The 10,458-nt window shown below is 41.9% G+C and overlaps 1 protein-coding gene across 2 annotated transcripts; it reads left to right on the top strand.

Annotated features, from left to right (window-relative positions):
* The first annotated feature begins 43 nt into the window (after positions 1 to 43).
* On the top strand, positions 44 to 8,840 carry dcun1d2b (DCN1, defective in cullin neddylation 1, domain containing 2b). 2 transcript variants are annotated; one of them, XM_036540926.1, is made up of 7 exons: positions 44 to 121; positions 2,448 to 2,664; positions 4,026 to 4,194; positions 4,416 to 4,546; positions 5,976 to 6,058; positions 6,564 to 6,660; positions 8,323 to 8,840. In XM_036540926.1, exons 2-7 carry the CDS (start codon positions 2,490 to 2,492, stop codon positions 8,400 to 8,402), a joined length of 735 nt encoding a protein of 244 aa, XP_036396819.1. In that variant the 5' UTR covers positions 44 to 121; positions 2,448 to 2,489; the 3' UTR covers positions 8,403 to 8,840. The 2 variants fall into 2 exon arrangements, with proteins under 2 accessions (XP_036396819.1, XP_036396818.1); XM_036540925.1 differs by lacking the exon at positions 44 to 121 and adding an exon at positions 564 to 834.
* Positions 8,841 to 10,458: the final 1,618 nt, after the last annotated feature.

Here is a 10,458-nt window from a genome sequence, read left to right as displayed (position 1 = left end):
TATCCTACATTGCTGTTCACCAATGTACATCAGCAGCAGGGGAAAGCAAGTAGTGTGACTTGACAACACATCTGAGCAACTCCAGGACCCATAGCTCTCCCGTCGATCGCCAATATCGACTGTAAGTTACAGAATATTAGTACGTTTTTAATTCACCGCGCTGTCTAAAATCTAGTCAGTGGTTTGGCTGTCTGAATTAAAAGCAAATGAAAACACTTCAAAGAAGTTAACTGTCTATGGATTCACAAATTCCAGTCTTCTTTTCAAACTTGCTGGCTACGTAGCGTTAGCTCATAGAATATAACTAAGCCACCAGCAAGGTAACATTTTAGATAATACTCAGAATAACTGTTTTGTAATGGCTGTTTTGAGTGGTCTATTTAGCAAATTCTGACAGTGGCACTGTCATGCCTGAAAACAATTATTAAATTTACTTCCGAAACATATCTGATCGGGTCCATACTTGCGCTGGCAGACGGGATATGTAGTCTTTTTTAAAATCTCCAACGCTGCTCCAGGTTAAGTGTCTGAAATATTTTTAGTCATGATGACCTTTTGTTACCTCCCCGACGTTGTGTTTATGCAGCAGGTTCCTGTTACTTGGATGTGAAGGCGCTGTATTTCGCGGTGCCGCTTGATGAAAAATATTTGATAATATATTCCCTTAGGCTGATGGAAAAAGCTTACGCGTTTCAAATAGAACTACAATTCCCGGCATCGAATAACCCGAACGCGCAAGCTCCCTTGCACTCTAGCGCAATACAGGGAGGCTGCTGCGCAGGCGCACAAGGAGCCACTGGCTATCAAGTTGGTCAAACAGCGGGTGATAAAATGGTAGGTAAGACCAAAATAAAGCCAAAATAATGAATAAAGCACCGCGTCGAGGTATAGCGCGTAGAGAAGGGTTGGGGTGTACAGAAGGGGGGTTGGTGTTCGCGTTTGTGCGGTGTCCTCTTCCACTGTCGCATTGTCAGGGTGTTATACTAAAGCAGTTCATCAGTGAAAAGGAAGGTCAGAGTTGTTGGTATTTTTGAGAGCTGACACCATCAGCAGTTGCTCGACACGTACCTTTCCCTTTTTGGTCTCTAAGCGCGACGGGACAGCTGGAACTGAGTAACTGCCATAGGTTCGGGAAGTGGGTCGCGAGTTGCAGCTCTTGCGGAGCTGGGGTAGTGGCAAAGTAGGACGAATTACGCGATTACGCGATCACCTTTTTTCATATTGGATCATACAACAGAGGGGACCCCGAGCCTCAAAGCTATCAGCATCGCTGATCACACATACACCTTGATCCTGTGAATTACGCTGCATTAAGCGATGTGCTTTGCTGTCTTGTTTTGGTCTGATTATACTCATGTGGCTTATTTATTATGACAGTTTAACTAACAGATTTCCATCTTTACGAGAATGATAGCATTTAACGTTTTACCAATTGTTCACCCCACGAATTTAGCTTCTCATCAAAGCGAGGAATGGTATTTAGCGTGTTTTGATTTTATTCTTCTGCATTCAGTAGCTAAGTTAATTGTACTACTCGCTGTCTGTGTCCTGATGGTACAATATGAAATACTTTGAACAGTTACTGTATTAAATGTAATGTACTGTATGCATTAACTCAAAAAGAAAGGTGTAAGATTGTAAATATACCTCCGCTCATATCCGTTGTCAAGGCTGACTCGGCATTGTTCGAAAATAGCCATGTCTGGCAGCGCATCCCTGGATGTTTGTGAGGACTGATCCTCTGCGACCGGTGGTTCGCTAAATGCAGTAGCTGATAATTCTTTTCTTCCTTTCACTTTATCGTTTCTTTCATAGTTTAAACGTCACATGACACTTGAAAGTTGCCTGGAGCATATCTCCGTTGAAGTGTAACAACACAAGCCACTCTGTGGCGACTAGCTGCAGAGATGCAAAAGCAAAATGCACTGTCCACATTGTTAGCGTATTGCCAGATGAATGCCGGTGAGGTTGGAGTCAGACATTGATTTAATAAAGGGCTAAATAATCATTCAGTGTTATGATCCATTGCATGAATATTGATAGTTTGGAGGGCCCGCGACATTAAGCTACCCTTTAAAAACTACACTTTATGAAATTAAGAACACACATATTATAATTAAGAATGCAAATAAAAGGCAACTTGTATTTATTGATTGATTTCAACCCATGTAATCAGCTGGAACACAGTTTTATCCTAACTAAATAGCCAAAACAGATCATACAGCCCAATCTAGTTCTGTGCAGTAAAGATCTGTTGTGCATTTAAATCAAAATAGCCTTAACTAAACATCTTAACTTTACAAGAGGAGGGAGAAGAATAAGGCAAAATTAATGAAAACACACAGTTAAAATCATTGCATGTTGGAACTCCTAAAATGGCTCATGATGTGCACACCATACACAGCTGCATGTTTGTGTGATGAGTGCTGCTCTGGGTGTCTCCACAGCATAAGCTGAAGTCGTCGCAGAAGGACAAGGTTCGTCAGTTCATGTCCTTCACCCAGGCTGGCGAGAAGACAGCCGTGTACTGCCTCACACAGAATGACTGGAAACTAGAGGTGGCCACAGATAACTATTTCCAGAACCCAGACCTCTACCATAGAGAATCCATGAAAAACTCAGTGGACAGAAAGAAGCTGGAGCAGCTGTACAACCGCTACAAAGGCAAGTGAGGCTCCCTTCAGGGAGTGCTGAATGCCAGGGAAGATCCCACACGCTGAATGGCAGCATGCAGACTTTGAACTGCAGCACACTGCTTACATACTGAACACCAGTAAAGATCCCACCTTCTGAATGACAGCAGAACACTCACACACTGAACACCAGTAAAGTTACCAGACTCTGAACTGCAGAACAATGCTTACACACTGAACACCAGTAAAGATCCCGCCTTCTGAACGACAGCAGAACACTCACATACTGAACACCAGTAAAGTTACCAGACTCTGAACTGCAGAACAATGCTTACACACTGAACACCAGTAAAGTTACCAGACTCTGAACTGCAGAACAATGCTTACACACTGAACACCAGTAAAGTTACCAGACTCTGAACTGCAGAACAATGCTTACACACTGAACACCAGTAAAGATCTCACATGCTGAACGGGAGCAGAGTACTCAGATACTGAACACCAGTAAAGACATGTTGAACAGCAACAAATTATTCAGTTCAATTTACATTTACATTTGCATTTATTCATTTGGCAGACACTTTTGTCCAAAGCAACTTACAAGTGAGGCAGAGTACAACACAAGCAAAAAAAAAAAAAAAACCATAAGGAGTTTGTTGCTAAGGGAACTTGTTGTTAAGGAAACAGCACCTGATCAAATTAAACATAAATTATGGGTCTGTAATGAACTATGTGCATAAAGCATTCTGTATGTAGAATTGTATATGTGGGGATTCTGGGCAGTGTTTGAAAGTTATGCATAACTTTCAATTTAATAAATATTGTGATATTTTGAGTGCAGTACATTTCTGTCATTTTATCATTTAAAAAAAAAAATCAATCTCAAAGTTGTATGCTGGTGTTTGCTAGAGATATGGTGTATGCTAGGGATATGTTCTCATTATATGTGAAGTATAAACCAGTTGGCTATGTTTCTCTCGTGTTCCCAACTAGCATTACATTTGCTAGTACTTGGGTTGTCTCTCATCTACGATATACAAGCACTGCTTTTATATTGATTGGACCTTTTATTTATTTCACCACAGCCTCATGTAGTTGTGTTGGTGGCAACAGTTGGCCATTGGAAAACTAAAGCGCAGCCTGTCCCTGTTTGTAGATCAAGCAGTGGTTTCACTCATGAACTACACATTTCACCTCAGACCACTGCGTCTGACATTGTGGCTGTTCCTTCCAGATAACTACGTTTTCATGTAGTGAGGGAACTAAGCCCGCGAAACTATAAGCGAGGAACTTTAAGCGAAAAATCGAATCATGTTCTGATTTAGGAGGAGTAATATTGCATTGTGTTTATGTTGTTTGTGTGTGGTGTGTGCCTTGGCGCTGCACCCTCAGATCCCCACGATGAGAATAAGATTGGGATCGATGGAATCCAGCAGTTCTGTGACGATCTGACTCTGGACCCAGCCAGTATGAGTGTTCTGGTGGTAGCATGGAAGTTTCGGGCAGCCACACAGTGTGAGTTCAGCAGGAAGGAGTTCTTGGATGGCATGGCTGAACTTGGGTGAGTAGTGATATCTGTTAGTGTGAATTCCCTCCTGTTGTTTCAGCGGGTAATATGTAAGTCCTTTGCACACAAGCAAAATGTATAAACTAAGTATTAGGATGCTGAAACGGCTTAACCTTATTGATAAACCATGTTGATTGTTTTACTTGTATATGCAGTATGTGCATATCCCTTCCTTGACAGTCACACTTACCGCTTTATCTCTGCCTCTTTCTCAGCTGTGACAGCCCAGACAAGCTCAAGGCACTGCTCCCGAGATTAGAACAGGAACTCAAAGACAACGGAAAGTTCAAAGACTTTTACCAGTTCACCTTTAACTTCGCCAAGAACCCTGGACAAAAGGGTTTAGGTAAGCAGAGAAACTGGCAGGAATGCTTTAGGGAAGCAGGTAACCTGCATGGATTGTTTTCGGTAAGCAGGTAACCAGCACAGAATGCTGTAGGTAAGAGGATAATGTGCACAGAATGCTTTAGGTAAGTGGATAACCTGCGCAGAATGCTGTAGGTAAGCAGGTAATCTGCATACAATGCTTTCGGTAAGCAGATAACCTGCGCCAAGTGCTTTAGATGAGAAGAATGAGGGTCCAGATTGTGTTGTGGTGATTGTGGTCTGTACTGAAGGGACACACTTAGGAATTTTGGGCCAGGATCTGGAGCAGGGAATGATCACAGAGGGGCAGCTACAGGGCCTCACCCCACGACACGATCCCTGGCATACTTCCCACCAGGCCATTGTCTTGGAGTGCCTGGTGTCCAGGCCAGTCACACCACTAGAACACAAAGGAGCTATGCTGTGGCTGTCAGAGACAGAGGCTCCACAGAGACCGAAGGGGAGAGAGACGGAGTGAGGGAGCCATGCTGACCCGAGGGAACCTACTGACAGGGTCACACAGGGGCAGCAGTGACTGAGTGTGTGTGGGGTACTGATTACTCACACAGGTCACGTTCAGGTGTAGGGAAACTACACCGTTTCATAGTTGTCAACAACCACTACAAGTGATGGTTTGTGTTTTCATTGTATTTACGCATATAGACCTGATTCCAAACCCATTGCTGCAGGGTCAGCATGAGAGCTTGGTGAAGAATTAGTGAGGCACTACATTTACATTTACATTTATTTATTTAGCAGACGCTTTTATCCAAAGCGACTCACAAAAGTGGTCTACATCATTGTGCATAAACTTCTTATGGGTGTCTTAATTACTGACAGAATTCTTAAATTATAACTCGTTTTAATAGGTTTGGCAGTAATTAAATCACAGGTACTGTAGCTTTCATGTGAGTATGTTTTGGGAAAAAAGATGTTTATTTGATACGTGTTTAATTCTGGTCTTTTGAGGGAATTGAGGGTTAATCGTTAGGCAATAACTTTGTCTTTTCCCTGACCAAACCGCTGCTCAGGATTCAGTTGCACCATGTCTAGCTCTGTTCTCCCTCCACCAATTTCCTAGATGCTTGTCCGTGTCTGTTTACATTGCTACATTTGCTTATGGAGTGGTGTGCATGTAATTAGTTACAATATTAAAGCAGATTGCAAATGCATGTTCTTTACCATCCCCCATACAAAATACAAAGACCTTTCTTTGCTCCACTTTATGGGAGGTGTGTAAAAAAATCTTCATTCTACAGCATCACCATAAAAGTACCTAGTTCCTCTTAGCTTGAGACATGTGTCCCAATCTGTACCAGGGTGCACCCCAATATGACAAAACACTGCCGTTTGATCGTGTAAACATTTGCCTATGGATTTGTTTAACCGTGTTATTGCCCATGTTTCAGATCTAGAGATGGCTGTAGCCTACTGGAACTTAGTTCTGACCGGCAGGTTCAAGTTTCTGGACCTCTGGAACAGGTTTCTATTGGTGAGTCTGCATAGCACGGCCTGACCTGTGACATCATGCCATGGGGTGGGGATATGGGGTTGAAGACTGGGTGGGACACTGCTAATGTTTGTCAGTTACTCCAGCATAATAGGACTGGATAAAAAGGTTAATGAATGTACATGATACGAGATTGTAGCAACTTAAAAGTGCCACTGGATTTGCAAGTAAAGCTAATTGTCATCATTGGCTGATCATGTGGAGAAGTTAAGTCATTATTGAAGTCTGACGTTGCTACTTAAGGAGTTTTGGTCCAAACATTTTGCTCCTTTTTGCTATGTACATGTTATCTGAACTCAGTCTGCTTATGAGGACTTTGTAGGTCACTCCTAAGGGAGAGAGAGTGCCTAAACAAAATACACCGTAACTTTCTCACAACACTCCTGTAACATTGTAGTAACTTTGGGGTGTGGTTTTGTTACAGCAGCATTGAGAGATGATACTTTAACTGATTTTGCTGTCTTTGGTTGATTTGTCTTTTCTGTAGGAACATCATAAACGTTCAATTCCCAAAGACACATGGAATCTACTCTTGGACTTTGGCAACATGATTGCAGATGATATGTCCAACTATGATGAGGAAGGTGAGCATTTAAGGGTTTTTTTTTGGTTTGTTTGTTTTTTTTTTGCTTTTGACAGGGTTAAACCTGCTTATTTATCACACTTAAAAAATCTTAAAAATCAAGCAGGATTTAAAAAAAAAAAGTCCAGATCAAAAACTGCTCTCCCATTAATAGACACCAGGGGGAGTTTCAACCTTACAGAAATGGCTTCAGAGTGGTGTATTATGTTTTGTCCACATTGCAAACCTTGTTGCTTTGCACTATAGTTGGAAGGCATTAGTCTTAAATGGGAGTCCTACAAACTGAAGTAATGTGTCTGTCATCTTTGAAGAGCGACACTGTGCTACAAAAGAGACCTTTGTTCTAGTTTGAGCACCAGAAGTTGGGCAGGGATTTCATATGTGTATGTCAAATAAGGCCTCAGATAGACTGCCTAACATTTACATTTAGATTTATTCATTTGGCAGACGCTTTTATCCAAAGCAACTGACAAGTGAGGTAGAGTATAACAAGATATAAGAAGACATACTGTATTTAGCATTGACCAGATACCCTGTACTTTGTAATTCCAGCCTTGTCATTCACAGGGACTTATCCAGAAAAGCATTTACATGGTGAGGTTATGGGCACCAAGTCGCAATGACTGTTGTGTTTGTCATCAAGCTTTTCTCACTAATTTAAGGTAGCTTGGTAGTAAAGCTAGCAGTATAGCAGTTTATGCAAAATAGCTTGATGCAGTCATACCCAATGGCAAGTTAATTTTACATCAAAACCACAAAGTATGTAGTTAGCTAGTTTAACACTGTCTTTCTCTCTGTCCAGTTTCAGCCTCTAAAAAAATAATTACTTGAAGAGGCGGTGACTTAGTTGTTTGATGAAACTCACCTATTACAGGCATAAATGTCCCTCACACTATGAACACTACTAGTCTTAATGGTGAACAGAGAATTAGATTTGTAGCAGGTAATAGTGTACTAGTATAAGGTAATCTAAAGTTATGTTATGTAATACACATTTCAAGGTAAACATGTACTGGTCAAAGTTGGCCGTCAGTGGGTACACATCTGCTTCCATTCTGTCATACTACTTCAGGTCAGGACATAGGTTCTCTCCATTTTGTGCACTCTGATTGATACCTGCACTGAGGAATCTCCAGCAGTCTGCCAGACATTTAAGGAAACATACTTTTATAAGACGAAGTAGAAAAACAGAAAGATCCTCATCAGGTAAAGGCACTAGTTGCAAAAATCCAAATTCATGATGGAAATATCATGTCCCAAAGATGTTTAAGTTAAACAAGATTAAGTTACTGTCATACTTACATAATATTTTACTGAGGGTGCTGTCAGCAATGTAATGCTTGTTGCTGTGAAGCCAAACATAAGTACACAGGTTTGGGGTGTATAATAGCAATGAGGATGTTCAAGGTGGGATGATCATTACCAAGACATAGCTGTTTAGCTCTTTAATCCACAATGATAGAAGTATGTTAATGGAAGAGATGTTTTGCATACTAGATTCCCTTTGCTCCTGTAATATTGGATTGATCTGATTGGTTCAGGGCACCATTCTGGTATGATTGGTGTAGGTTTACACTGGTTTGAGTGGGCCTAGTGAGTACAGTGTCTCTCCTTCAGTGACAGAAGAGGCCAAGCTGACTGTGTGACCTCTTTGTCTTCCTAGGGGCGTGGCCTGTCCTTATTGATGACTTTGTGGAGTTCGCCCGGCCAATAGTAACTGGGGGCAAGCACAAAACTCTATAATCATTGCCCAGCGATGGAGGGATTTTATTCCTTTTATTTGACTGTCTTTTTTGTTGTTTTTTAAATATGTGACAAAAAAAGATATACAAATGAGATACACTTGAAGTTTTCAACTGCTCTGCCATCGGGCATGTGAGTGGGTGGGGCCAGGAGGACCCACCAACCAATCAGGCAAGGGAGCGGGAAGGAGACAGGAAGGATTTTTTTTTTTTTTTTGGCTGGAATTGCTAAACACGCTGTAACTGCCACTGCAGCAACCAGGGAGCAGAAGGGAGACGGCCTTCTCCAAGACACAGCACGCCACAAGGCAACACTCAGCGCCTCCTCCTGCTGCTCTCACCCGACATCTCCAAAAGGGTGGGGCACTGTGACTGAACCCCCGCCCGGGGGCACCGCTGACAGTGCTTGCTTTATGTACAAGGAAAAAAAAAAAAAAAAGAAAAAAGAGATGTGTGTTAATATGGCAGTGGCTGTATGATATAGGACAGATTCTGCATGTTTTTTTGTACTTGATACTTCTGCGCAGTGAACAGTGTACAGGACACACCTATGCTCTTACTCAGACAGGTAGCAGGACAGGTCAGCATGCAGGTCAGCTCCTGACAGAACACCAGCAGCAACGCTACTAAAGCTGTAATATACTGTATCTATGTAGAGAATACTATATATACATAATATATACATATAATATAAATTCATGACATATATATATATATAAGTGACAAACATGAAAGAGAAAAGTATCTGTGGTGTGAATTAAACCCTCAGTTATACACTTCATTTCATTTTCATTTTGTGCTGTTGTTTGTAATTGTGCGTTTAGTCTGGGAGGACAGGAAAAAATCACAGAAGTCCAGCCCTTTCTCACACCAGCACAGCACAAAGAACTTGCTGTCTGCGTCAGGTCATTTCCCCATGTGCCACACAAGCACGGTCTCTGTCATTAGCGTTCACACCTGGTATGCAGCCCTGTCATTACTATTAAATTACTCCTCTGAAGAGTAGTACTCCTTGTGAGAGGTAGGTGTGGGTTCTGCCCCAAAGCACTGACCTAGAATCAGTTGTCACATAATAGTTGGGGTTAAAGTCAGGGTTGGCTGTGCTGTATTTTCACTAAACACTGCGATACTTTTATTACAGATTTTTCCAATATATATATATATACACACACACACACAGTGTGCAATAGAGATGAAGTTCATTTACCTTTAAAAGCTAAGAGGTAGTTAGTTCTCTGTTTTCATTGCAAGTGGAGAAGTCTGTCTGTTTTCTGAATATCTGAAACTATAGTGTTCTATAATGATGGCATTGTTTTCCCCCTCCATGCAACCCCAGTGCCATATCAGGTATACCCGTCAGCAGAACTGGCTGGTGATCCCCCCCACCAAGCAGAGTTATTTCATATTGTGGATAGTTGGGTGGCATACAGACAAACAGGAGCAGTGTTGATGTCTCAGCGTTAACGCTCACAGTATACTCCATTTTGAAGATTGACATGGATTGATGGATTGAATTAATGATGGATTTTATTACCTTGTGTTGCTGTCCGGATGTCCCCTCCTCTGCCCATGCCTCTGTGAATTTCTGTAAGGCAGGCCTTACCCAGGATGTGTCCACCCTTCCAGACAGGCCATTGTGCGCTGCTCTGTACCTGTGGGTCAGGTCATTTTGGGCCCCTGTGGAAGGCAGCCACCTTTCCGAGATGTTTCAGCATATTGTAATTTTTGCACTAAAGTCATGTTGAGTGCAAACCAGCTTCTCAGTTCTTTTACCTGCCCAGTATTTTGGTACCGTTACCGGGGGTTTTGGGGGCAAGGGTGGGACATGGGACAATAAGGAGGACATGTTAGGCCTGAGGTGAAGGTGAAGGTGAAGTTGAGGGACACTTGAGGTGTGAGGTGTGTAAGGTGTGCAACGTCATTACACTACTGCAGAATACCCCACGGGTTGAGTGCAGTCCAACATAATAGTATGCTGTTTTTGTAAGTGTAAAGTTATTTAAAGTATTATTAAATTGCTGGTGTTTAAACACATTTTATTTTAAAAGGAGAATGTT

The sequence above is a fragment of the Megalops cyprinoides genome, chromosome 11 (assembly GCF_013368585.1).
Source record: "Megalops cyprinoides isolate fMegCyp1 chromosome 11, fMegCyp1.pri, whole genome shotgun sequence".
Classification (NCBI taxonomy): domain Eukaryota; kingdom Metazoa; phylum Chordata; class Actinopteri; order Elopiformes; family Megalopidae; genus Megalops; species Megalops cyprinoides.
Note: the sequence above shows the minus strand (reverse complement) of the source record. Positions and strands in the feature narration are given on the sequence as shown.

Coding starts and splice junctions, on each gene's coding strand:
- dcun1d2b (XM_036540925.1), top strand. CDS start 673: ATGGAAAAAGCTTACGCGTTTCAAATAGAACTACAATTCCCGGCATCG. Junction 4,547..5,975: donor CCCTGGACAAAAGGGTTTAG/GTAAGCAGAGAA, acceptor CCCATGTTTCAG/ATCTAGAGATGGCTGTAGCC. Junction 6,059..6,563: donor TCTGGAACAGGTTTCTATTG/GTGAGTCTGCAT, acceptor TCTTTTCTGTAG/GAACATCATAAACGTTCAAT.